The 27,821-nt window shown below is 33.3% G+C and overlaps 6 protein-coding genes across 8 annotated transcripts; 5 read left to right on the top strand and 1 right to left on the bottom strand.

Moving 5' to 3' along the window:
* Positions 1-3,752, top strand: GCH (GTP cyclohydrolase II). The gene is made up of 7 exons (XM_047322459.2): positions 1-254; positions 961-1,288; positions 1,428-1,649; positions 2,205-2,527; positions 2,772-2,901; positions 2,974-3,270; positions 3,359-3,752. Exons 1-7 carry the CDS (start codon positions 202-204, stop codon positions 3,590-3,592), a joined length of 1,587 nt encoding a protein of 528 aa, XP_047178415.2. The 5' UTR covers positions 1-201; the 3' UTR covers positions 3,593-3,752.
* Positions 3,753-5,266: 1,514 nt separating this feature from the next.
* On the top strand, positions 5,267-5,995 carry LOC124845374 (uncharacterized). The gene has a single exon (XM_047322458.2). The coding sequence runs from the start codon at positions 5,370-5,372 to the stop codon at positions 5,772-5,774; it is 405 nt and encodes a 134-aa protein (XP_047178414.2). The 5' UTR covers positions 5,267-5,369; the 3' UTR covers positions 5,775-5,995.
* Positions 5,996-8,618: 2,623 nt separating this feature from the next.
* Positions 8,619-9,243, top strand: LOC148198851 (uncharacterized). The gene has a single exon (XM_088091592.1). The coding sequence runs from the start codon at positions 8,709-8,711 to the stop codon at positions 9,051-9,053; it is 345 nt and encodes a 114-aa protein (XP_087947718.1). The 5' UTR covers positions 8,619-8,708; the 3' UTR covers positions 9,054-9,243.
* A 7,711-nt stretch (positions 9,244-16,954) lies between these two features.
* LOC124845377 (RING-H2 finger protein ATL52-like) lies at positions 16,955-18,446 on the top strand. Its single transcript, XM_047322462.2, has one exon. The coding sequence runs from the start codon at positions 17,103-17,105 to the stop codon at positions 18,276-18,278; it is 1,176 nt and encodes a 391-aa protein (XP_047178418.2). The 5' UTR covers positions 16,955-17,102; the 3' UTR covers positions 18,279-18,446.
* A 1,050-nt stretch (positions 18,447-19,496) lies between these two features.
* NAP57 (NAP57 homolog) lies at positions 19,497-21,472 on the bottom strand. The gene has a single exon (XM_047322457.2). The coding sequence runs from the start codon at positions 21,428-21,430 to the stop codon at positions 19,706-19,708; it is 1,725 nt and encodes a 574-aa protein (XP_047178413.1). The 5' UTR covers positions 21,431-21,472; the 3' UTR covers positions 19,497-19,705.
* A 939-nt stretch (positions 21,473-22,411) lies between these two features.
* LOC124845378 (ubiquinol-cytochrome C chaperone family protein) lies at positions 22,412-26,690 on the top strand. 3 transcript variants are annotated; one of them, XM_047322463.2, is made up of 8 exons: positions 22,412-22,520; positions 22,658-22,805; positions 22,919-23,132; positions 24,138-24,304; positions 24,522-24,646; positions 24,819-24,879; positions 25,477-25,525; positions 26,259-26,690. In XM_047322463.2, the coding sequence occupies exons 2-8, from the start codon at positions 22,659-22,661 to the stop codon at positions 26,336-26,338; spliced, it is 843 nt and encodes a 280-aa protein (XP_047178419.2). In that variant the 5' UTR covers positions 22,412-22,520; position 22,658; the 3' UTR covers positions 26,339-26,690. The 3 variants fall into 3 exon arrangements, with proteins under 3 accessions (XP_047178419.2, XP_087971079.1, XP_087971078.1); XM_088114953.1 differs by having other exon boundaries at positions 22,435-22,506; XM_088114952.1 differs by lacking the exon at positions 22,412-22,520 and having other exon boundaries at positions 22,528-22,805.
* The last annotated feature ends 1,131 nt before the right edge of the window (positions 26,691-27,821 follow it).

Raw genomic sequence — 27,821 nt, 5'->3', positions numbered from 1 at the left:
AAGGGTGGAGGAAGAAAGGAGGGTGAAGGGGTTTTTCTGAGAGAGCTTCGAGGTTGGTTCGCTGGTGCAGTTCCAACTCCAAGTCCACGCTGCATTTCTTTCTCTTCTTGTCTCTTCTTATACGCAATATATAAATTCAATTCCAGGCACCGTCTCATTCTTAGTTCAATTCAAAATCCTTCATTCTGCTTCAACCAAACAATGGCTTCTTTCAATCTCTCTTATTCTTCCTCACCAGCCCTCTCATGTCCCCGGTGAGTTTTCTTTATCCGAATACTTCATGCTCTGTATTTCATTCCTTTTTTCTGCATTCCTAACGTTTTCTGTTTCTTTGCTGCATGTGTCTGTTTATTTTCGATAAACTCTTGCATTCTAAATTCTGAACACAATCTTGATTTTTCTTTTAAAGTCTATTTTTTAGTCTGTGGGGTACCGTGCTGCATCTTCGTTTATTTGATCCATCCCCAGAAGCCTTTTTGCATATACGATGTTTCTTTGATCCACAATTCGATTCAAGATCCCTCTTTTTGTGGTGATTTTTTATGGGACACGTGATTTAGTTCCTTTATAAAACCATGAGGTGACGCTTAATAGTTCTATTATGCTAACTGCAAAAATTAATAGAATTTTCTTTCTTCTTGTGTGAGACAGTTTTGAATTTGGAGTTTAAAATGCGTTATGGATCGCTTCTGAGCTCTGTTTTTTTGGTTCTAATTGAATCTCGGTCAAATTATGTATGACCACTTTGTTTGTGCATTTGTCCTGCCTCATTGTATCGAAAGTGTTTGTCTTTTGTGTCTTCTAAGCTTTATGCTGAAGCATTTTACCTGCATAGACCATAAATCTGTTCATCCTGGCCCGGTGTTAAACTTTGGAATTCAGTATTCGCCCTCTTTTGTTTTTATCTTTGGATGTCATTATTGTTAAGTTAACTTTGATCTGTTTTTGCATTCAATGCAGGGCAAGCAAACACTTCAAATTGTTCAATGATGTGCCTTTTGTCCGAATGAATTCTAAATTTCCCTCAAGCGATATTGCTGTTAGTAGAATTAAAGCTGGAGGAGGAGACCTACTTTCCTATCCAAAGAGCAATGACATTGTGATAGGCAAAAATCTGGTTGGAGATGAATCTGTTCGAATTGATGTACAATATAATGGAACATCAACTGTAGACACAGGGATAGCAAGCAATGTTTTCTCTGTTGATGGTGATGAATTCGATCTGGACAGCCCAACAGCAGGTTTTGCTTCCATCCCCGAGGCCATTGAAGACATTCGGCAGGGAAAGGTTGTTACTCTCTCTCAATAAAATTGTTTGCTCCCCTGTTTTTTAATTAGCCCATAAGAGGTGTGTAGTGCTGAAGTTCTTCTGTTCAAGTATCATGATAGATTACTGTTATTAACGGATATATCTGTTCTTGATGCAGATGGTAGTGGTCGTCGACGACGAGGATCGAGAAAATGAAGGAGACTTGATAATGGCAGCACAGTTGGCAACACCCGAGGCAATGGCCTTTATTGTGAAACATGGAACTGGGATAGTTTGTGTAAGCATGAAAGAGGAAGATTTAGATAGATTGGAACTTCCTTTGATGGTAAACAGTAAGGATAATGATGAGAAGCTTCGTACGGCATTCACTGTGACAGTGGTATGTAGTACTTTTCTTCCCTGCATCTTCATGCGGAGTTAGTACAATATCTTTCTGAAAGTCTTCATTGTTATTGATCTGCCCTTATATAATTGTGATTCTCTTGGTCTAGACCAGCTTATAGATCAAACGTTTGTCTTGATATATGCAAACCACACATTACCTTCTGTATAGAAGAATCAATAATTTGAGAGAATACCAGACAAGTCTCTTAGAAAAAAGGGGGAAATGCTATATGGTGGAAACTAGAAAATGAAATACCTCAAATGATAAACATTTGAATGACAACTTTGTATTGCTATCCAACTATATATGGTGGAGATATTTCTCTTTTGAACTAAGTGCTGTGATTTTCCCTTCTCACAGTAAGGGTTTTCCATCCTGAATTGTGTCTTTTAATTATTGTTCTTCATCTTACTGTCTATTTTAAGTCACATAAGGGAGGAAATATCCTTGAGTTCCTTTGTCATCGTCTTGAATCATCTGATATACTCAGATAGACCTGTGTTTCCCAAAATTTTTGATACATTTCAATGATTTAATGTCCGTGTGTAGGATGCTAAACATGGTACCAGCACCGGTGTGTCAGCTCAAGATAGGGCAACAACAGTCTTAGCCCTTGCATCTAGAGATTCTACTCCAGGTGATTTCAACCGCCCAGGCCATATTTTCCCACTAAAATACAGGGAAGGTGGTGTCTTGAAGAGAGCTGGACACACAGAAGCTTCGGTTGATCTTGCTGTACTTGCTGGCATGGATCCAGTGGCAGTTCTGTGTGAGATTGTAGATGACGATGGGTCCATGGCCAGACTGCCAAAACTTCGCCAGTTCGCAGAGCGTGAAAATTTGAAAGTCGTATCTATCGCTGACTTAATAAGGTATTTAGTAACATTTCGTGGATTATGTAATATAGTTCATTGTTTACATATTTATGTTTAGACCCTGCTTTCTACAGAAGATACTATAATTCATATCTGTTAGGTTGTCTTAAATTGAACTACTTGGATTCTGTGGAACTTCTTGTCTTTTGAGGATACTCAGTCAAACAACCTTGAGAGGTGTTTTTTAGTGAAATTTTCACTGATATAATAGCAAGCGATTATAACACTTCCCATTTGGCAGATATAGAAGAAAAAGGGATAAGCTGGTGGATCGCGCTTCTGCTGCACGGATACCTACAATGTGGGGACCATTCACAGCGTACTGTTACAGGTCCCTTTTGGACGGAATAGAGCATATTGCAATGGTTAAGGTGAGCATTTATTGTCGTTATATACGTGTTAGAATCTACCTAGGTGGTTCTGAGAGTTTTATTATTTAACAGGGTGAGATTGGAGATGGAGAAGATGTCCTTGTGAGGGTACACTCGGAGTGTCTAACCGGAGACATATTTGGATCTGCGAGATGCGACTGCGGAAATCAGCTTGCACTCTCAATGCAACAGATTGAAGCTGCTGGTAGAGGTGTGCTGGTATATCTCCGTGGACACGAAGGACGGGGTATTGGATTGGGCCACAAGCTTCGTGCTTATAACCTACAGGATGACGGACGTGATACAGTAGAAGCCAACGAGGAGTTAGGATTGCCTGTTGACTCCAGGGAATACGGCATTGGCGCTCAGGTATCAATCACATCACGACCACCCCGAATGATGTTTTTCTATGGTTGTGAAAGTTAACTGAACTGAGTTTTGTATTCTGAACTTGCAGATATTAAGGGACTTGGGTGTTAGATCTATGAAGCTGATGACCAACAATCCAGCAAAATATGTCGGGCTCAAAGGTTACGGTTTGACAGTTTCGGGTAGGATCCCAATATTATCTCTCATTACTTCAGAGAACAAGAGATATTTAGAGACCAAACGTATGAAAATGGGTCATATATATGGCATGGAAAGTGGAAACAAGGTTGATGATGACTCTAGTACTGTTACTGCCCCATAGAAAAACATATTATTCATTTCTCTGATCTTACCTTTACCAGAGACAGACATTCTTCGTCTTCAAACATTTAAACATAGTTTCTTTCTTCATTCTTTTTATGCAACAATTCATTTACAGTTACCTCTGTAATTTGATAAAGAAGTCATGATTTGTAGCTCTACTGTGTTGTATAGATAAATTCCTTTCCTACCTTTTTCCCATTTATGTTTGACGATCCTTTTAGTACTGTTGGACTATGCGTTTCGTTTACGCCTTTGAATGGACTATGTCAGAGTTAACAAAATTGAATTCTTCAAAGAATAATAATTTTATCTAAATAAAAAACAATATTCGATAGGTAAGTTGTACCCATCGTATAAGAAAATATTTACATGAATTAACTTATATAGGAAATATTTATAAGAAGTCCCTGATTTTAAATATTAAAGTATTCGTTTATTTGTTTAATTTATCTAAATTTATTACGCAAAACCATGTTTTTTTAATAGACTCAGGTTTTAATGTTTTTAATATTCAGATTATTGATATGAAAATAACTTAAAGTAATCAATACATTTATATAAAGTTATATAACACTATAAAATGAGAAATACAAAAAATAATTTTAAATAGTGAATAGGATATAAATGATTACTGATCACAATTGTTTTTTAAACTTCATGTACTAAATAAAATAAATTATACAAATAGGTTTAGATTGAAAAATATTTTGAAAAATTATGATTAAATTATTTTAATATAATACATGTTCGATTAAACGTATAAGTTTAAACTTTTCAAATATTACATTTATTTTACAAAGACTGAATTTAACAGCTTATTGATTAGAGTTTTTTTGTGAAATATAATTGACATTATAATAATTAAAATAAAAAATTGTGTAAATATTTTAATTTTTTTAGGTAATACTATTTTGGATTAAAACCATTCTAATTCTATCCTAATTGATCATGGGGTGGATATAACTTTCTGCAACTTATCATTTTTTAATAAGATTAATTTACTCATTAAATGAAAATAATTGCACTTAATTATGTAAGTTTTATCTAACAATAACTATTACCTCTCAGTTTAAAAAATTATTTAATTATTCTTTTTCATAAATATATTTTTTATCTGTATTTAAATAAAAATGGCATACACATCTACATATGTTTACACTACAATTCTGCGTATACTGGTCTACAAAAAGTAAAACAAAAATATAAAATAATGTAAAAGTGATTATTTTAATAATTTTTAAACATAAATTTAGAATTCACATTTATTCCTATTGCGGATATAAAGGAAACTACTAGTCTTAAATATGACAGCTAGCTGTTTAACCTTTGGAAACCTAACACATTGAGTGAGCTAGTCAAATTGTGCACTACTTTCCAAACCTTTCACGAAACATTCTTTCTAATAATATTGCTGGTTCAAACGCGCTTATTTGACCTGTACAGCATTTGCCAACTCCACGCGCTGTGAAACATAAAGTATTTCCTTCACCGCAACGGCTATTTCTTTTATTGATGTTTCGACCGTTGTCACATCTCTTTAATCCAACGGTAACATATATTTAGTAAACACATGTACGTTCCAGATTTCTTGACAGCTGTATCACTTCACTTCGTCAAAAAAACCCTTTACCTTCTTCACGCGTTACTTATTTCCTATAAATACCTTCTTACTTTGCTTCTTTTCCTTCACACATCTCAACCAACACATAACTTCTTCTCTTTCCCTTCATACATACTCAATATTCATTCTTCTTTAACCTTCTACTCACTCAACAATGGCTCGTTCCTTAGCTGTTATGTTGCTTGCTGCATTGTTGATCAGCTCTACAATGGCTCAGTCTCCGGCTTCTTCGCCGGCATTGTCACCGACCAACACTCCCGTTGCCACTCCACCGACCAACACTCCTGTTGCCACTCCACCGAGGAGAGCGTTGTCACCGGCTCTGTCTCCGTCTCCTGTCGCGGTTGCACCGTCGTCTGATTCACCTGCCACCGGAACATCTCCTCCTGCTCCACCTACGTCTCCTTCTGAGTCCCCAAATGTCGCTCCCATCCCTCCTCCCTCCTCAATATCGGGCCCACCGGCTGAAGCACCAGGACCAGCTACAAACGGTGCCGTTTTGAACAGACTCACCAGATCTGCCGTGGTCCTCGCCATCGCTGCGGCTGTGCTCGTGTAGAAGATATTTTATGCTGTTTTATTATTTATCCTATTTATTTTTCTATCATTTTTTAGGTATACTGAGTCTTGAACTCCAGTATTTCTTTCTTTTTGGTTTTTAGAGATTGCTCTGGTGTCATCAGGATTCATTCATTTGATTATTTTGTACATTTTATTACTATTTATTATTGCTATTATCCTTACAATTTATAATATACCCAGCTTTATAGTTTAACATAATCTCTTCATATTATCTATTATGTTCCCAAAGTTCAATTCAACCAAGTCTTTTTTTAATCCTGACACGGTCTTTGAACAAGAAAACATTTCACTGTTTCAAGAAATTTAAATTTTAAATCTATTAAATTAGAATTGTTTAATTTCTTTTAAGTAGACTTAAATTTAACACACTCGTCAATGAAGAACCTTACAAACCATAATTTTAATGGAGACTGATTCTTGAAATTGAAAATACTCACTTGATCTATAATAAGTTGTTATTTTTCAGATAACATCCTAACTTAAAAACAATATCAATTATAATTTTTTTTATGTACTTATTATATTTTAAATTTTAAGATAGATTCAAACAACTTTTTTATTTGAAAGTTAAATTTTAAGTTTTTTGTTCAAATCTATATCTATTCAACAAATTTCCATTGTAGAATAATTAGTTGAGTTAGACGAAATAATTTCAACGGATTGTTTAATTTAGTCAAACTTTTTCACAAATTAAATAAATGATGTTTCGTCTAACAAATTTAAATAAAGCGTTTTTATCCTATTTGATTTTTTTTTCCTGAATCATATACTATATTTTGAAAAGTAAATCAAATTTGATTAATGAATAATGTGAAAAGTAGTTATCCAGAGTGATACGGTATGATTTGAGTAATCATGTATCTATATGGAATTGAAATATTCTAACTTTATTTATAACCAAATATTGAAAAGTGGATAAAATGCAATGCGTCATTATATAAAATATTATATAAAATGAATACAATAAAAAACTACCTTAATATGACTTGAGTTATGAGAAAGATCGTAAATTTGATTTTGATGCTTAAAGTACCCATGATAGATAGATAATATTGAACGGCTACTTTTTTTTTATAACAAATTTCAAAAAGATTTTCTTTGTGCAGTTTTTATTTTATAGATATTTACTAAAATAAGATTATTTACTTAAATAACCTCTTAATTGATAATATCTATCAATCATTAATATTTTTTTGAAGACGCATCTCTGTAAGTTTATATTTTATTAAATATTCCTTTTAAATTTTCAATAATTCTTTAAAAGAACAATTAAAGGTACTCTTAATAATGATTTATTGAAACTAAAAATCAGATCTTTAGTTTTTTTTTATACTTTTAATCATTGTTCATCAGAGTTAAGTTTTAAATATCCAATAAATATAATTACTTATATTTTTATTTTATTTATATATTTATAAGTTTATTTTATTTATGTATTTATAAGTTTCAAAATGAATATTTAATTAAAATTGATCCAATTATGATTTAATATCATCTAAGCATATTTTTTATTTTGTTAATCAAATTACGAAATCTTTGTTGTGCTAAGACACCAAACAATTAACCAATGGGTTACTAGTCAATTAATATTATTTTAAGATTCTTAAAGTTGATCATCCATGTAATCATCAACTAAGTATACATATAGATCTATACGTTACACATTATTATCTGAGGGAAACGATATTCAGTATGAAAATAAACCTTAATCATTATAATAATAATAATAAGAAAAAAACTGAGAATTGAATAAAATGAACTCTGCCAATAATCAGAAGGGTGAAAGTGTAATCCCTGGTGAGATGGACAAGATCTTTTGATGAACATAAAATATGGGTCAAATCTTCTAATTTCTATATTCTTCAGTTTATTTTCTAAAATCATACTCATAACTCCCAAAATAGGAATGCTAAAAAAGAGAAACTTGTCTAAGCTATGCACATTCTATCTTTCAAACTCCAATTGTGCTTGCACCGTAATTCACGCCTCAATCACCAATCACTTTTTCTATCAACTCAAAAACAAAATAATATTCTTCTTCATGCTTTCTTAATACAATTTTTTATTTACTTTTAATTTTAATTTTTTAACTCTTAATCCATGTTATTCATTTATTTTCTTTCTACAATTTTAAATTATCCTTAATTATAATTTAATATAAAATATACCAATAATACAAATGTCAATTCTTTTTGTTAGTACATGACACAAATGTTAAAATAAAATAAATATTGAAAATTTAATATAAAATCAAAGTTATAAACTTGCTTTCTTTATAATCACAGTATATGTGTAAATAGAATTTAAAACATAATTAAGTTTAAGAAATGGTCTGATGTTAAATTTACCAATTATTATTATTAAGATTAATTATCATATATTTAAAATATTGTTTGTTTTTAAATACTGAAATTCGTCATAATTTTATTTTTAAAAAATAATTTAGAAAATGAAAAAATATTTAAATTATTGCTATTAAATATAGTAAGAATATAAAAAATAAATAAAAAATATGATGACCACTGAAGACAAGACCATAGTCTTCCCCTGTCCTTACGGTTGTGTGTTGTGGATCCCCACGAATTTCACACTTTCCTATTTCTTGACCGTTACAATTCCGGCACCCGTTTCATCAACGGTACCTGTTCCTCTGAGATCAGATCAGTTTCCACGTGTACTTTTCTGATTCAACCAAAATTGCGTTTCTATGGACGCGACTCATCATTACTCCCACGCATCATATCAATTTATCAGAGCAATCTCCACCATCGGATCCTCCAGTCACACCAATCTCTTATTCTATAAATTCTCACTCTGTCTCTTCATCCTTCTCAAACACACTCGTCGTAAAACTAAAACTACGACACTCATTCCTTGCGACTATTCATATTTTCCTCTTACCGTCTCTCTGATGGCTTCGACTTCCACTCTCATTCTCATGGTCGCCGCGATGTTAGTTTTCTCCGCCGTTGCACAATCTCCGGCGTCGTCTCCAAATGCCGCTGCTACTTCACCAGCTGTTTCTCCGTCCAAGTCTCCGCCCACTGTTTCTCCGTCACCAGACTCCGCCGTGAGCTCTCCGCCATCTCCTTCTCCATCGTCTGCGTCCTCTCCCTCCTCTTCCGTCCCTCCATCGTCGATCTCTGCTCCTCCGTCCGAGGCTCCTTCACCTTCTGAGAATGCCGCTGTCTCGTATGGTTTTTCTGCAGCAGGATCTGTGGTAGTTGTTTTCGTCGCTGCTTTATTGGTCATATGAAAGGCTTATATAGGAAAAGTATTGTCTTTGATTTAGAGTCTGTTATAGCTATAATTATTATTTGGTTTGGGTTGTTGTGAAAATAACCAGATGTATTGTTTAGTCTTTTGTTATTACTTGTGAGATATTTGTGATTATGTCTTCATTGTCCTAACACTAGGAAGCTCTTGCTCCTTATTCTTGTTCCGTAGTTTGATCGAACATTCTTACGTTGTTGCTCTCAGATAGTTCGTTGTAGAATGTTTGAGCAGAAATGGAAGAGACGAGATTATCTTAAAAAGAACTTTTGAATCAAAAGCATAGCAATGAAGCTCTTCTGTTTAAAACAAGATGTATTATAATGGAAAATCAACAGACAAACCCATCAACATTTCTTTTAATTTTTCATCATTGCATATCCCACCAATAAAATTAAAGACGTTAGTTATATAAAATCTTTACACACAAATTATAATTCTACCTTTTTTTATTATTTTTACTCTTTTTGAAAATATTAAAAAAATATAGTGAAATGTTTTAGCTTCAACTTGATTAGGTTTTTTTTATTTATTTTTTATGTTCAACTAATTTATGGATATGCTTCTCCTTTATACTTCAAGTAATACTTATTTTCATTTGTAGAAAATGAGTTTAATATTTAATTGTGATACTAAATAACAAGCTCTTTTTATTAGATAGTAAATAATTACTCTAATTATATGTTTATTCCTAAATCTAATTGAATCTTGTTTTAGTCCTAAATTTAATTGCATCTTCTTGATAATAATAATAATAATAAACTTATTTATAATCACTAGTTGTGTAATATTTGGTAAAAAATGTATACCTTGTTTGAAAAACAAAATTAATAAAGTTAATTATGTAATAAATGTATCAAAATAAAATAATAAATAATTTTTTATACAAGTATAAAAAAAATTTAGTTTATGTTTTGAGAATAAAATAAAAAACAATAGAAGTTAAAAAATCACGTTTTAAAAAAGGAAATATTAAATCGTTATTAAATGCTATATTATTTTAAATACGAGTCATGCAATAGTTATAACATATTATTGAAAAAGTTATACAAGTATATTACTTTATCATCATCATTGTTAAAAGTTATAAAATTCAAATGTGTAAAAATATAGTTAAAATAAAAATTTTAAAATAATATTAAAATTTATTGAATTCAATCTAAAAAAAGTTATAACCAATATTCTTAAAACCTATAATGAGTCAAAATATTAATTCAGTGAAGTGTTTAACATTTATATAAGATATAAACATTACAATCAAGTACTTGGGACTGGAAGGCTCATTCAACTACTTCTCACACCAACATTTTTTATGTTGTATATATTTATATAAATTATTTAATTCCTATTAAAAAAAGTTCAAAATATTTTGAATTAATGAATTTTCAATTTCCTTTTTTTACATAGAAACTGAATTACTTTAAAAAATCCTTTGATATTAAGACTTCCTTTTCATTGAAACATGATTGTGTGAATGAGAAGATGGCAGAAAAAGTCGATTGGAAGAGTTAGAATGAAACAAATAACACTAAAATAGAAGTCTTTTGAAGCATTCCTTAGGACACATAGCTTCTCTTTTCTTCTTTCTCTTCTTTCTTTTCCTTTTTGTTTCTTCTAATGACCCTTCATTCATGCAAAGGAATTCTTTAGTTACTCTTATTACCTTCAAACAATTGTCACTAATTTCTCCACCAAAAGGAAACAAACAAAAGGACTTGTTCTTTAGTTACTCTTATTACCTTTTGAAACGTTTTTTAACAATAAAACCAGAGTTTCATATTCCAAGATGAATTATATATTGGATGTATAATGATTGATCCTAATAGAAATAAATTAAATTAAAGTTATTTTTCATTAGATTAAAAAATAATAAATAGCTCATTAAGTGAACTATTTTTATTAAATTATATTTTACTGTTTTCAGTAAAAATGAAGGATAGAGAAATAAAATTTCAGAAGAAATAAATAAAATAAAACAGAGTGAAAATTTGAGAAAAAAAGTAGTATAAAAATAAAGGAAAACATTATTTTAGCAAATAATAAATTAATTAATACTGAGTAATCATACCATTAGAAATTACTCCTGTATTATTTAATTGATTTTTTTGTAAATAAAATATTTTTTTAAGTAACATACTCCTTCAAATTAAGATTTATTTTTTCCCAATATATTTATACTTTAAATATAATGACAAAATAGTTTTTGTTATAAAATTGTAATTTTAAAAATATTTGAGATACTTAAATTAATCAAATAATATCACCCTAAAAATAAAAATTAAATTAAAATTTTCATTAAACTTTTATAACAATGTTCATATTTATCATATTCTACCAAAAATAGCTAAGGAATATAGCCAAACTATTACGGAGATAGATGAGAGATAACTAATTTTGAAAAATAAATTTCTTTTTCTGTACTTTTTTTCATTTGTTTCTTAAATTTGAACGAAAAAAAAAATACATTAAAAAGTAATATATTTCTTTACTACCAAATGAGAAGAAAATAATGTTTAGTTGAAAACTTAAACCTTTAATACGAAACTGATATTCATTATGAAATGTATGAAGGGGGGGAACTATTTTATTTGTTTCATACATGTATTAAAATTAAATATAAACTCAAAATTTTACGAGAGTTAAATTATTTTTTAATTCAACTGGGGAAATCAAAGTATAAATGTAATGTTAAAATATAATTATTTAGCATGCTGGGTAATTTTCTATAAAGAGTGTATTGAACAATAGATGTTTTAAATTACAGAGATAATTTAAGTTTAAAAATTAAAAGTAGTTGATAATTGCTTAAAATTAATTTATAGATATATGTAATTTTACTATAAGGTTATAATTCATTTGGGTGTTTCTTCCTGTGTGTTTATTTTTTCGTTTTCAATTTCTGAAAATAATTTCATTAAATGAGATTAGTAACCAGTAATTATTATATTTCAAAATCTGTTCAAGATTTTGGTAAATTTCAAAATTCATTAATTTTTTTTAAGATTTCAACAAATTTTAAAATTTATTAATTTTTTTTAAATTAGATGAATATTAAAATTTATTGAAAACGTGAACAAATTTTAAAATCTGTGAAAGTCTTTAAGATCAACAGATTTTAAAATTTGTTGAATCAGCGAGATGGAGTTTATGATTTTTTAATTGCATAAATAAAAACTTAGAAAATAATTACTTTAAATTAACTATTTTTTTATAAAAGATAGTTTTGGAATTTAAAAACAAAATTGGAGGTGCAGATAATAAATGGTTGGAGGAGCATCTTTTCAATTTTATTTGTTTAAGAAGCCCAATTTGATTGGACTTAATGTGTAGTGTACTTTTTGTGTGTAATATAGGAATTCAACTAGAGGAAACGATTTCATAATATATATATATATATATATATATAATATATAATATATATAAATAGATATAAATTTTATTTTATAAATTAATTTTGAGATTAAATTAAATTTAAAGTTCATTATTATATATATATATATATATATATATATGTGTGTGTGTGTGTCATTTGATAGAACACTGATCATACAAATAAAATAGATTTTAATTTTTTTTGAAAAATAAAGGTATTGGTATTTTTTTCGTTGTGTTAATTATATAAAGAGTGGATTTTATGGTTTCTAGTGATTATATCTCATTATAAAAAGATTATTAATGTTTAAACATAGTTTGTATCTGTTGAATATAGTGAAAAACTATATTTGAATTAATCTCCCTTGTGTAAAATACACACATAGGGTTCTCTATTTATAATAGAAGAAATATGGGCTAAGCCCAAAATACAAATGAGAAATAATAACAAACTAACTAAAAGATAAAAGATATAATATATCTAACACTCCCCCTCAAGCTGGAGCATACAAATTGTATGAACTAAGCTTGGAATAGATGAACTCAGTGTTGAACTAGATGATTTGTCTTCAAGAGTGTGAGGCAAACATAGATGGACTAACAGCAGCTTGTGAAACTTCAACTTCAAAAGTGGATGAAGGAGAGCAGTGGTGGACAATGACAAACTACAAGGACTGATTCCCAATCAATGATGGATGAGTGACGGGATCAACAGTGGTAGCTGAAAGTTAAGAGCTACAAAACTGCAGGGACTACACTAAATCCTCATCAATGATGGATGGGTGACGGGATCAACAGTAGTAGCTGAAATCTACAAAACTGCAGGGACTACACCCATATATATGTGACTTGCAGTGTCTTGGAAACATACTCCCCCTTAGTGTGAAGGTGGAAATGTGAAAGATCACAGTTGCTGAACCACTAAAGCAAAACAAAATATTAAGCTACAATGCTGAAACAAAGGCATAAAAGATCCAAAGACATGTTGGAGGTCCAAAATTCTTTGCTGGACAACTCCCAAGTGGTGATACTTAGCCGTGTATCACAAGAAGATCGGGCTAAACTCTAGCCCAAGAAAAACTGACGCAGTTGTCTAAGGCGGTAGCGACTGCAGCGGCGGTTGACTGCTATAAAACTGTAGGGACAAAATTGCCATCACTGACTGATGGGGCCTGTAGTGGCTGGAAGCGACAAAACTACAGGGACTGCCATCACTAACTGACGAGGTGATGGGGGCCTACAGTGGTTGAAAGCATACGGTGCCTGGACAGTGGCAAACTGCGCCTGGACAACGGCAAACGGCGCGGGACAGCGGCAAACGGCGCGGGACAGCGGCAAACGGCGCGGGACAGCGGCAAACGGCGCGGGACAGCGGCAAACGGCGCGGGACAGCAGCAAACGGCGCGGGACACCGGCAAAACGGCGCGGACAGCAGCAAACGGCGCGGGGACAGCGGCGATGGTCTGGTTGGCGAGACCGACTCCGATCATCAAGTTGGGCAGCCATGGAGAGGGAGAAACCCTAAAAAATTTAAAGTACTCCGATTGATGCAACGACCACAGATCCAGAAAGAGGGCGAATAGGCGATCACGGCAGTGCTGATCGGCGGCGGAAAGCTCCGGCGACGCGCCGGCACGCGCGCCGGCAGCGGCGGCAGCGGTGACTCTTGCGGCGGCGCGTGAAGGCGCGTGAGAGGTCCGTTCTCCGCGATCTTCATACCACGGTGGTCGCCCGGTCGAGACGATTCCGATGGTGTGGTCGCCGGTCGATTCTGGAACTCCGGCGGCGGTGGCCGGAGGCGGCGACGGTGGAGAGATCTGACTGCACGGTGCTGACTGTGGCACAGATTTAAGAGAAAAAGAAAGAGAGAAGGGTTGCCCACTGAAATTTTAGGGGCTGCCGGCGGCCATGGCGGCCAGCCGCCGGCAGACAGCAGAGACACCAGAAGAAGATCAGAGAACCTGCTCTGATACCATGTTGAATATAGTGAAAAACTATATTTGAATTAATCTCCCTTGTGTAAAATACACACATAGGGTTCTCTATTTATAATAGAAGAAATATGGGCTAAGCCCAAAATACAAATGAGAAATAATAACAAACTAACTAAAAGATAAAAGATATAATATATCTAACAGTATCTATCTTTTTTAGAATAAAAGTTGAAAAATCCAATTAAAAATAAATAAATATCGTTAATATTGAACTCATAATAATGTATAGTTTTATATGCATTAACTCTTATAAATTATTAAATTAATTAAATAATATCATATTTAACAATAAATAATATATTAAATTATTCATTTAAGTTTTATAATATTATTCATATTTATCACACTATATCAAACATCATTATTATTGTAAAAGAGAATAAGAAGAAAAGTAATACATATGAAAGGATCCAAAATACTTTTTTTTATGTTTTATTCTTATTGAATTTGATAGAGTAGTTTGTGAAGTTTTTTTATACATAGTTAGATTTCAGGTCATTGTAAAAGAAAGTCGATCAGCAAGAAATCCAATGTACAAATCACTAAAAATAGTTATTATGAGTAAAAAAAGTTTTATTTATTTTTATCCAATGTACAAATCACTAAAGTTTTTTTTACCATCAATTATATACACCTATATATAATATCAATCTCATCAACAAATAGTTTATAAAAAAACTAATAAATCAAGTTTCAGATGACATCGACTGAGTTAAGTCTACATATACCTTTTATATTGTTTAAACTTTTAAAAGTTTTTGTTATCACTATGTAAACAAGTACACCAAATCAGATTCTTTTTACTTAATTCATGTGTTTTTATTCTAAAGTTTTATTGACGTGAATCCAAGTTACATATTGAATAAAAATAAAAAGTAAAACAGCATATAAAGATGAAAGACCTGTTAATTTATTGTCTTAAAATTTTAGAAAAAAAGTGATGTCGATCACTTATATAATTGATTCAGATATGATTGATGTTTGTATAACCTACAGAAAACCTATTCTTCGATTTTCTCAACAAGTTTAACAAAGATATTACTTAAAGTTGGAAAGACTATTTATGCCAAAATAGAAAACGTCCATAATTTTTTCTAATTAGGTGACCTATATAAAAGAAAATGTACAAACATTATAATATTATGAAGTAGATTAAGCTAAGTAAACATATAGAAACACCTAAAAAAACAAAATAGTAAATTGTAGCCAGATGAATTAAAATCAGTGTAATTTTCTATAACAATGATTAATTCATTAAGATTACTGTAATAATAAATAATTAATTTCGTTGAGATCTGACTATTTTATGAGTGAAGTGACGGTAAACGTTTTGAAAATGAAATCCAACTGTCTCCCAAAACCTAAAACTCGGAATCATCAAACACAGAAGCAAACGTTGTTTTTTTCCGTTTATTATATATGTTTTTAGAACACACAAACACAGTATTACTATATGTATAGAAGAAAAGTTATTTAGAGGATAACATTCAACTCATAAAATTTAAATTTATTTTGGCTGATGGAGAAAGATTTCTGTCATCTCAACAATAAATATCATTTAATAAATAAATTATTTTCTTAAAAATAAAAGTTTGACCTTTTAATCCCATTTAGTATTTATTATAATATAAAGCAAACATTTTTTGAAAGTTAAAATTGGCCCACCACGAGTCAGTAACGTTAGCAAAGTAAATGCGTTTAATTAATAGTCAACTGTATTAATTAAAATGTTTATTATAGAGTTAAATCAACGTAAAAGATTTAATTATATTAATGAGTGCATCTCATTCTATCTTATCGTTTTAAGTATTTTTATTCAATTTTTGTTTCATTAATAATATCTCATAACAGTTACATTTTTATCAATTTTAATTACATTTTAATTTTTTACAATTAAAAATGATAATTTAATTATTATGTAGCAGGTTGTAATAAAATTTTCTTATAAAACCTACCACATAAATAAAAGAATCCCACTAACACCTGTTTTAAAAAATTTGTAATGAATGTGTTATACTTCACCAATGTTTATTGGTTACCAAAAGGATAGTGCATTATTTATTAGGAAAATGATACTTGAACAACCATTTTTGACAACATTTAGACACGCGCACACATGTTAAAATCTGAGTGGTCCATTTTCATTTAATTTTTCCAACTAGACCACTCAGATTTTGACACGTGTGCGCGTGTCTAAATGTTGTCAAAAATGGTTGTTCAAGTGTCATTTTCCTATTTATTATTGATTAAACAAGAAGAGGACTTTGGACAAAAACAAATAGATAATAAAGAATTTTAGCCATTTTTAATATACAAAAGGAAGGATATTTAAGAACACTATTCAATATATTATTTTGATATATTTTAATTTAAAATATAAACATTGGTCAATTTTTCAATTCATTGATTAAATCTCTTAATTTTTATAATTTTAATTAATAAAAAATGTTTTTTTTTAAAAAAAAAACTGTCATAGAGTAATTTTATTATTCAATGCAACTGCTACCAGTGGGATGTGAACACCCTTAAAGACAAAATTCTGAGTTATGGTCGAAAGTCAAAGTTTGAGACTTGATGTCGTATCATCATCTTCTTCTTCTTCATCAGTCCAAATTGTGATGCTGATTTGAGGCCTTCTTTCTTTCTGATCCAGCCCCTTCTATGAAATGGGTCTGCGTCATCTCTCAAACTTGATGACGCCATTGCCAGAACTCTGTACCTCACTTTGTCATGTGAGAAAGTCCGAGCCTTGTTCATCAGATTGCAAAGTTTGCCTCAGGATCTGCCTCACCAATCCCGAAAACCCTAATTATGATTCTCCTCCACCGCCGCCGCCGCCACAACTTCCCCCTTTCATTCTAAATAACGACGGCGCAGATGAATCAAGCAGCCACAAAATAGCCACCTATTTGTTCCTTGCTCTTGCTATTTTAACCGTTGCTTTCTTTGTCGTTTGTTGTCGCACCATCTATACCAGGTTCAGCTCGAGGAGGAGGGAACCATCAAGGCACCAGCCAGAGAACACCGCCGATGATGATTTTGTTGATGAAGAGCATGGACCTGTGGTGGATCACCCCATATGGTATATCCGCACCCTCGGCCTTCAGCAATCGATTATCAATGCCATCACAGTTTGTAGGTATAAGAAAGGAGAGGGCTTGATTGAAGGAACCGAGTGTGCGGTTTGCTTGAGTGAGTTTGAAGAGGATGAAAATCTCAGACTTTTGCCTAAATGCTATCATGCTTTTCATTTACCCTGTATTGATACCTGGCTTAGGTCTCATACCAACTGTCCCATATGCCGGGCTCCCATTGTTTCTGACCTTGCAACCGCTAGGTCGGAGTCTAGTTTTGTTGATTCAAATTCCTTTGGACATACCCATGTGGAAATTTTGGAAAATAGTGCTCCTGATTCTGAATTAGGAAATAGGGCAGAGGAAGAGGGCCAAGTGGAGGCTGAAGATGGATTTAGGGTTTGTGAAACTGAAATCCCAGTTGAAGAGGTGCCAGGCATTCTTCCTAGAAGATCTGTTTCTCTGGATTCCTTTTCTGTTGCAAATATTAATCGTGCTCTTGCAACATTGGAATCTAATGCTAACTCAAAAAGAGTGCTGGGAGGTGTGGATGATGCTGCTTCTTCTTCTTCTTCTTCTTCAAAGGTGGGTTCTGGAAGCGATTTGGCAACCACTTCCAAAGGCAGCTCCTCTTTCAGGTTAACTAGGTATCTGCCGGGTGCTCCTGGTTCTTCAATGAAAAGGTCACAGTCCTATAATGGAAAGTACCTTCTGTCCTGGTACGGTCGCAATCAGAAGAAGCCAAATGCTCCTCTGAGAAGCTTTTAGTAACATTAGAATTGCTACCTTTTGATAACTACCCGACAAAAATGTACATGTAACTCTCTACAAGGTGAGAGCTTCGATTTTTAATTACTGCATGAAGCAACTTATGTGATGCTCAAAGTGTATGTAAATCTGTAAGTTGCAAATAAATACATTGTTGAATTTTGCTTAGATAGTTCCATGTACGGTGAGTGTCTTTACATGAAATTCTGCTGTGTCAAACGAATCACTAAAATCCTGCTGCATATCGTTACAAAAGGATCAATTATTTATCCGCTGCGTTTTAAAATCTTCCTGACTTGCAATTGATGGAAGACGAATACAGGGTTTTCATGGATCTCTGCGTAAAATTTTAAAGGTAAATAATTCCTCTGTGTGTTAGCTTAAAAACTGAACCTCACTTTCATTTCTTTTGACTCATTTAATTTAGATTCCTTGGTGAATTTGTAAGGGCTACTGTAAAACTTTGTTGCTAGGTTTTGTAAGTGAAACAGTTTGGTGGAAGGAAAATGGAAGAGGTTTTAAATATATTGTTTGGATTAATTTAAAAAAAACGAAAAAAATTAGTAGTCTTCTTTACATTTTGAAATGTAAAATTAGAAGATATGAAAGATATAATTTTTAATCCTTTTCTACTCCTGTGAGAACAAAGCAAGGATTCTCCCCATCTCCATTGAAATCTCTCTCATCTTTCCCTTTTCCTTTCATTAAAATCGCACTTTTCCTCTTACCATCGTTAGACCAAACAGATGCGATTTTCTAGACTTTTATCTGCTATTTAGGTTCCCATTATTTAAGGAAGGATGAGTGTTTACGCTTGATCAGAGAAGCCTCACTTTATTCTTGCCAGTGTCTTGGTAATTGTATTTAGATATACACTTTCACAAATTTAACGTTTGCAATTAGAATGAGTAATCACTGAAGTTATAAACCAAACTGATAATGAAACTCAATTGCAGAAGTAAAAACTAAACTATTTTTTAAAAATATTAAACTTTGAATTACCATATTAATTGAATTTTTAAAATCTAAATTATTTATGAAGTACCTAAAGTGTATTGCTAAAGAACCTAAAATGCTAATGTATACTGCCACCGTGTTCCAGTTGGAAACAGGGCAAATACGCTGCAAAATTCTCCATAAACATTGGTCTCAGCTTATTCATATGGAAAAGCTAGGCGTCTGAGCAGACAAACATCCGCCGGAGACATTGCCAGAGGATTTCGGAGAAATTGTAGATCTATTAATCGCTGAAGAAGATTATGCATACTACACGTTTCCATAAACACAGTTGATGGAAAAGTTAAGAGAAAAAACGTAAGAAAAACTACCAAAATGTTGACCAACAATACACTAATTCAATGCGAAATTTTAAAAGATCAAGATAAATAAGCATTACATAGTAAACAAACACAAAAATATGGTTTCCTCTATTCGTCCTCGGCATCTTTGTTTTTCTTTTTCTTATGCTTCTTCTTTTCACTCTTATCAGCACTACCGTCATCCTCCTTTCCATTGCTAATTTCTGCAGCAGCAGCTTCTTTGTCTTTCTTTTTCTTCTTTTTCTTCTCAGACTTGTCTAACTCCGGCGAACCGTCTTCAGCCTTATCCTTGTGCTTCTTCTTCTTCTCCGTTGTTTTCTCCTCATCCGAAGAGGCCACTTCACTGTTATCCTTATCCTTCTTCTTTTTCTTCTTCTTCTCTTTCTTGTCAACTTCAACCTCCACAGCCTCATCAGCTACATGCTTCACCTTTACCTCTTCTACATCCACTTTCGCCTTCTTAACAGAGACCGAAACTGGGCTATCAGTGCTTTCATGCTTCTTCCTCTTCCGTCCTTCCCCGTCTCCGTCCTTCTTGACCTTCTCATCCTCAGGTTCCGGCGCAGCAGCCATACCAGCAATCACACTATCCCCACCGGTGGGCAAAACAAGATTCCTAAGCCACTCCTGGGGAGTCTTTTCATTGGGCTTCCCATGCTTATCCAGCTTCCCTTCAGAAATAAGCTTCTTCTTCATGGAAGCTCTAGGTCCCAAACCCCATTTCCTTGGATAAGTATCCCTATCCATGACAACCCTCTTGATCTTGGCCACAACCCCATGATCACAAGTGGCCATAACAGCAGTAGTCATCTCAGCAATCCCAAGAGCAATAGCCTCCCCCTTGGTGGTCATAAGCACAACCTCCTCCCCAACATCAATATCATTCTCAAACCTAAGCAACCCAGGAATCATCAACTTAGCACCATAGCAAATAGCATTGACAGCAGAGTCCTTAACAACCAGCCTCTTATAGCTAGTCAAAAGAACTTCCAAGGGCATAACCGCCCTCCTCAAATAACTCTCATCCCTAAAATTATCAAAAACCCACTGGGCATCCATGACATCATGCATGCTCACCATGTTATCCTTCTCCCCCATGATCCCAGACCGAACCCTCCTAAGCTCTTGCATATGGCCACCCACACCAAGAAGCAACCCCAAATGGACACACATAGTCCTAACATAGGTCCCAGCCTCACACGAAATCCAGAAAACAACTAAATGCCTATCAGGGTCATACTCAAGGAGCTTACTTTCGTAGATGGTCCGGATGCGGAGTTGACGTTTGACGGCAGAGATCAAGGGCGGGCGCTGGAAGACGGCGCCAGTGAGGGTCTCTAGGGCGCGTCCGACCTTGGAGACGTCGGGAACAGCGGAGTGAAGGCGGGCGATGCAGACGTATTCCTTGCCGGCACCCTGCTGGGACTTGACGAGGCGAGTGGCGCGGTCAATACAGACGATGAGGTTTCCGGTGACCTTGGGGTCGAGGGTACCGGAGTGGCCGGTCTTCTCGACGCGGAGGAGGCGCTTGATCCAGGCAACGACCTCATGGGAGGAAGGGTTGGCGGGCTTGTCGAGGTTGATGACGCCGTATTTGAGGTATTCGGGTAGGGGGCGTTTGAGGGGGGAGTAGCCGGAGGGGATGGGGGTGTAGTGGCCGGTGCGGACATTGAGACGATCGTAGTTTTTGAGAAGGATGGGCCATTGGGAGGTGTCGATGGGGGGAGTGAAGCTCTGAGGTTTTATCATCAACCCCTCATCTTTGCCTGCTTGGTCCTCTTCCTTCTTGCTGCTGCTGCGCTCCTTCTTCTTCTTACTCTCCGACTGAGACATCGTGACGGTAGGGTTTTAGGACTGAGGCCAATGGAGGCCATCAAACTCAACCAGGGTTTTAATTAAAAGGACTCACCTCCTCCGCTCCACTGGGCCGGGCCACTCAACACCAATCAAACGGGCATTACTTCCTGCACCCCATCTATGTTCAAATGAACATTTTACCTTTATCAAAAAGTTTAATAAAAAATTAAAATATTTTTATGTTTTTTTTATTATCTTACTGTATTATTTAAAATTTATTTTAAATACACTTTTAAATTTGAAATTACATTCTAAATTACATAATTCAAGATATATTTAAAAAAGTCAATTAAAAATATATTTTAAAAAATCATTCGTAATCAACTATTAATATTCTTTTTTAGCTTCTTACTATGCTAAACCCAGCTATATTGTGAGGAGATGGAGCACCCCATGTTCAAGAGTAGTTTACGGAGCATATGAGAATCGAACAAATTAGTAAAATGTATTGTAAAATTTACATTTTTAAATATATATTTCAGAATACTAATTTTACATTTTTAAGTATTCAAAAATCCTTTCTCTCTCTCTCTCTCTCTCTCTCTCTCTATATATATATATATATATATATATATATATATATATATATATATATATATATATATATATATCTCAATGTCTATTTAAAAGACAATACAGTAAAAAAAACATCAAACAATGGCTCAACCAAGACTCGCATCAAACCCAAAACTTCATAATCTTATATTTATCCTATTTATTATTTATTAAGACTAACCTTAAATATTATTATTATTATAAATAGGTTTAATGAAGTATGGAATTCCTCATAAATTTGTTGTACTTTTAAGTTTTTAACACATAAAATAAGAAAATCAGATAATAAGATAATATAATATAACGTGACCCAATTAACTAAAAAAATTAAATTAAAAAATATAAAATTTAATTATCTAGTAAATAATTAATAAAAAATGATCAAAATTTATAAGTAATAACAGGGGAGTGAGGAGCTGGTCGCATATACCCGGTCCATCGTAGTCCGGTTTAAACCAACTCCTTTCAAGTTTCGTTTCTCATAGCCGCTGAGTTTGGTCTGTGTCCAGAGGTTTCAAATTTAATCCTTTTCTATCTGTATATTTTTTCAATCGTTCTTCTTTCTCTTGCGTTGCGTATCAATGTGTTGTTATCTGGGTTGTCTTGCATAACACAACCTATTAAGCTTTGATTTCGATTCATAACCAGAATGTTACGAAGGTGGAGCAAAGTAGTTTCTCCAATCTCCAAATTTGGATCGCAGAGCCATCTTAATTTCGTCAAGAATGTCACGTGCCAAAGCTACGCTGGGGTTGCACCCGCGCCCATGATAGAGGACAAACCTCAATCCCCTGCGGTATGCAAACTTCACTTTCTTTCGCTCTTCAACCATAACTCAAATTTGCAGAACTAAAATGGAAATGAACTGCTATTGATTTGATGCTGCTAACCAAAATTCGTACTTAGCAGGTTAACCCACACAAAATGTTTTGGTCTAAACCCTGTTCGCTGGCCCTGCCCCCTGACTCACCCCTCAGAGTTGAAGAACCTAATTATCAGGGCATCAAGCGTTTCATGCTCAAACTCATGATGTTTTATAGTAAGCAGAGCAGGTCAATTCGAGGGGCTAATGTTGTGTACCATAGAATCATTTCACAAGTTGATAAACCTCCCATTTATGAAGGTCCGTTGTCCTAGTAGCAATAATATTAGCCGTAGCGGTAGCTCAGATGCTTGTATGCTCTTATGATTATTCACTCACACAACTATGTTCCTATAACCCATTTTAAACTGCGGTAGTTGTTGAGGACACCCAAAAGTGCTTGTTGATGTTGGGGCCAAAATCACAGCTGCATACCCTATTTTGAAACTTTAATCTCACTAATTTAGTCTTTTGGGCTGCTTTGGGGTTGAATAAATTGACAGCCAATGATTTCTCACAATACAAAGCTTCTTACTTATAGGAGTTATGCATCTCTGGTAGTTTGGGTATTTGTAGCCATTTTCTGCGATATTCTGCTTATTTGCTATCAGTGGAAGCTCTTGGTTTCCCCTCCTACAGTTTTACATTCCTGCTGACTTGTAATTGGTAGAATATGAATACAAGATTTAATGGATTTGTGCATGGAATTTTAATGATAGATTCATCCTCCGCATGGGTAATATGACAAAGCTGTTCATATCACTTCATTCTATTCTTTTTCTGATTCATGATTGTATTAGGTTCTCTGGTGATGAATATACACCTGAGTTAAAAACTGTGTTGTTTGAGTGTTTGTGTTTTGTAGTACTTTGTTTTATAAGGTTTCTTTTTCTAATTGTTCTATATTTTCGTGTGGGGTTTTAGAGAATTTATTTTCTGATGACAGTTAACAAACTAAAGACCACATTTTGGCCATATTATGACTGATAAAAATGTCATTTGCTTCCGTTGACATTTGTTTATGCTGTTGAAGTTCCCACCATTTAAGGAAGGGAAATTGTGTCATGCTTGTTTGGGAAAGTTTATCTTTTTTGGTGCTAGTGTGTCTCCGGTGATTTGGTATGTATGTGCTTAGAAAAATTAGTTGTTTGCCATCATAATCGAGTGATCATGGCATGGAAGGAGTTTGATTTGTATTAGTGTAAAGTTTCGTTAGAACTAGTGTAAACTCTCTTGACATTCTAAACAACTTCTATTCGCTTGCAGTTTTTAACTTGGAGAAAACATTCAAAACAACGTTCTCTTTACTTGTACTTCATATGTGGTTATGTTTGCGTCGCTTGAAGCAAGAGGGAAATGAGGGTGTTGAATTTGGGCAATATCTTTATGAGATTTACAATCATGATGTGGAGCTAAGAGTGTCCAAAGCTGGAGTAAGTACTCGTTTATTTATGAATTGATATATTTTTGGGAACACTGTACACTGAAAATTTTTCTTAATATTTTCGTTTAGAATATTTAGTAGCTATTGTTTCACATCATTATTCCACGGTATTTTGCCTTAAATTCCTTCTTTTGCAATTTATCCAAAGTAGTCTGGGGACTTGACTCTGTATTGGTGACTTATGATCGTTCAATTTGAAATGGCAGGTTAACCTACTACTGACTAAGTGGATGAAAGAGCTCGAGAAGATATTTTATGGGAACATTGTTGCCTATGATACTGCAATACTTCCAGAAGCCAAACCGGGTGATTTCTCCAATGTTATATGGAGGTCGGTAATAATCTGAATGTAATCCTCTGCCTGTTGAAAGTAGGAAACTTTAGATCAATGCTTTGCTTCTCTCAGTTTTGGATATTGAATCAGTGAAGACTCAGTTCTCATACCTAGTACTTCCTTTATCTTCGCAGTCTATCCTCATCTGTGTTTTTTTTGGGGGTTTCAGGAATATATTCTCTGAAGATGGGTCTTCAACAGAAGACGATGCTGCATCTCAATCAGTGCAGGTATGCCTATATATGTAGCATTTTTCATTATATTTGCAGAAAAATAGTGTGAATTTTCTAACATAGGCTTCTGAGATTGGGACTATTGCTTGGTATTTCAATCTATAAGCCAAGATGTTGAACCCTGGGGCAACTGTTTAATCAAGCCATACAACTTGTTAATGTTAACCAATCACCAATGAAGTTACTTCTTAACCTGCTGTCATTCACCAGTTGCGTCCACTCTGGGTTAATATTTTGGCATGGCTTGACTTTTCAAGAATTCATTCTTTTATTGTTGACCAATTTTTTTGACACATTACCGTTATGCTGGAGTTTCTTTTTTCAAACTTGGCAAGCATAGTGATCACTTTTAATGAAGTAGAGACTACTAGATGAGTGGCTTTCTTTCCTGAATTCGTATTAACTGCCACTTTACTACCCAGAAATGTTTCTCAAGTAAATTTTTCGTTCTAGTTATCATGAATTTTTCATTCTTTCCCTTGCCCTTCATATTTTAACTGAATGCTAGATGCTTAAATTGTATCCTCAGTGCGTTCTTATCTTCCTTGTTTATATTAAATATACATAGACATTTATACTGAACTATTGTTTTAGGCGCTCGCCAGGTATGCTCGCCGGGAAGAAAGTTGCATGACTTTAACAGGTAAAACACTGTTCGTTTTCTCTTTGTCTGTAAGAAATGTCTGTATATGTTTATATTATAATTATTATTGATCATGAAGTGGCCGACTTAAACAGGTAAACACCGTCTCCTTTTGTCCTTGTCTGTAAGAATTGTTTGTAGATGTAATTATGCGTTATATTATTATTGACCGTGAAGTGGATGAAAATGACGAGCGAATGCCTGCTGCTTTTATACTTGGTGATAAAGTGAGCTGAAGAGCTCCCCATCACGCCACTAGGGTCTCATTTGAAACCTGTTAAAAAGGATTTCGAGGCCATAGGAAAACAAGGAAGTATTATCTGCAAGGAACCTAGCCTTAATTTGGTGGAATATTCGGATCAATATGGCTAGTTTTTACATGCTTGATGAGTTTTTTTCTGCAATTGATAGAGATATACGTCTTTATATTTCTGGACTTCATGCTACACTTCTACCTTACGGACTGCAATCTTTCTTTTAACTAAATAATCGTTAACTAAATACATAGTTTTCACCATGTCATTAAATATTTACATAATGCTCTCTGCATTTTACTTCTGTCCTCCCAAAGAAACATTAAAAAAGTTATTTTGAACTCAGATACTCCATGCACATTAGTTGTTTCACTGGCAGGAAACTTTAAAAGATATGTCAATGAAAGAATTCTAGCAGATCTCATGCAAATATTGTTTTCTGTTTTTTCTTTTAATTTTGAGTTTTATTGAATTGGCAGATATAGAAGCACTATTTTCAGGGAATTTCATGTTCACCTCATTGAAACATGAGAACGGAAGAGGAAAGAGGCCTCAATGATTAGTGACGATTTCTAAATTGTGATTCGGTGATTGAAAATACACGCTGTTATTTTTTTACCTTTCTTAACAAAAAGTGTTGAATAATTATGACAAAAGGCTTGTGTCCTTCTCCGTAAGTCTTTATACCTGATTAGCTTGGTGTCTAGATACTAGATTTTTTTCATATTCTTTGCTCTGTAAAACAAGAGAAGAAAGAGTTGGGCGTGATTAAAAAGTGTCACTCTTTCTTTTTAAGGTCCTCTGTTCTTTACAGCGTCTTAGCTGCTATTAACCAGTTGCCTTCGAAACTGAGTTTATATGACAGTAATTAATGATATCCATAATTTCTGTTTGTGATAAGCTCATGAAAATGTTGTCAAGCAATTTGCCATTTATCACAAACTTCGACGAATAGTTTTTAGCCTTAAGCGATAGAGACGCTTGGATTATTATTCTCTCAGCATTTTCAAGTCTTGCTTTTTATTAGATAGATCTTAAATTTAAAGATTGAGCCATATACAAGATTTTTAATCTTAAAGAGTATAGGGTTGTACTGTGTGGGAGAAAGATAATTTTATACAAGATTTATTTCATATTATTGTTTTATTCTTTACAGTGTCTTAGCTGTTATTAATCAGTATTTATTCATGCTTGCCCTTCAAAACGGAGTTTATGTGATAGTAATTATTGACATCCATAAATTATGTTTGTGAAAATGTTGGTTTTTGACGTAAATCTTGAAATCTACAAAAGTAATACCTTTTGTACATAAAAATGTAATGACATATTTTAATGTGGGAGTGATTTTTAGAGTAAAGTAAAAGAATCTTTAAAACTTAACCGAATGAGTAGAAAATGTGTTAAACTGTTATATTAACCTCGTGGGTTAAGGTAAATTTAGGGTTCGAAATGTGATGGTGGAATGATATGTAGATATAATAAATTCGTACGAGTTAATTATTAACATAATTTGTCCAAAATAGTATGACAATGGATTTTGGGTTACTTCTAATTTGTCCAAAATAGTATAATAAATTCGTATGAGTTAATATTTCTTATTTTTTATATTGGTTGAAATTTCTCTCATTTACATTTTTCTTTCTCTCCATAATAAACTATCAACACTTAGTATGAAACATATATGTAATACTGATATTATTAAAAAAAATACTAATAACGCCCTCATTAAAATACTTTTTACTATTTTATAGACAATTTTAGTAAATTTCCATCTTTCTTTTTTTTAATAAGAAAATTCATCTTTTCATATAATAATTCTTTCCTGATTGTAGTTCAAATAAATTTTAATTAATTGCGAAGTGGGTATTAGAAAAAAAAAACGTTGCCTCTATTATTTTTACTAAAGGTCAGTTAAAATGGTCTTTATTTGGGTGGTTTAAAATTAAAAAATAAAGAGCTGAAAATAATAGAAGTTATTTGATATAGTAAAAATAAAATATAAATATTATTTCCTATATTTTTTAGTCAAACATATTTTATTT

Source organism: Vigna umbellata, chromosome 5 (genome assembly GCF_029865625.1).
Source record: "Vigna umbellata cultivar VRB3 chromosome 5, Vumbellata_1.0, whole genome shotgun sequence".
NCBI classification, from domain to species: domain Eukaryota; kingdom Viridiplantae; phylum Streptophyta; class Magnoliopsida; order Fabales; family Fabaceae; genus Vigna; species Vigna umbellata.
Note: the sequence above shows the minus strand (reverse complement) of the source record. Positions and strands in the feature narration are given on the sequence as shown.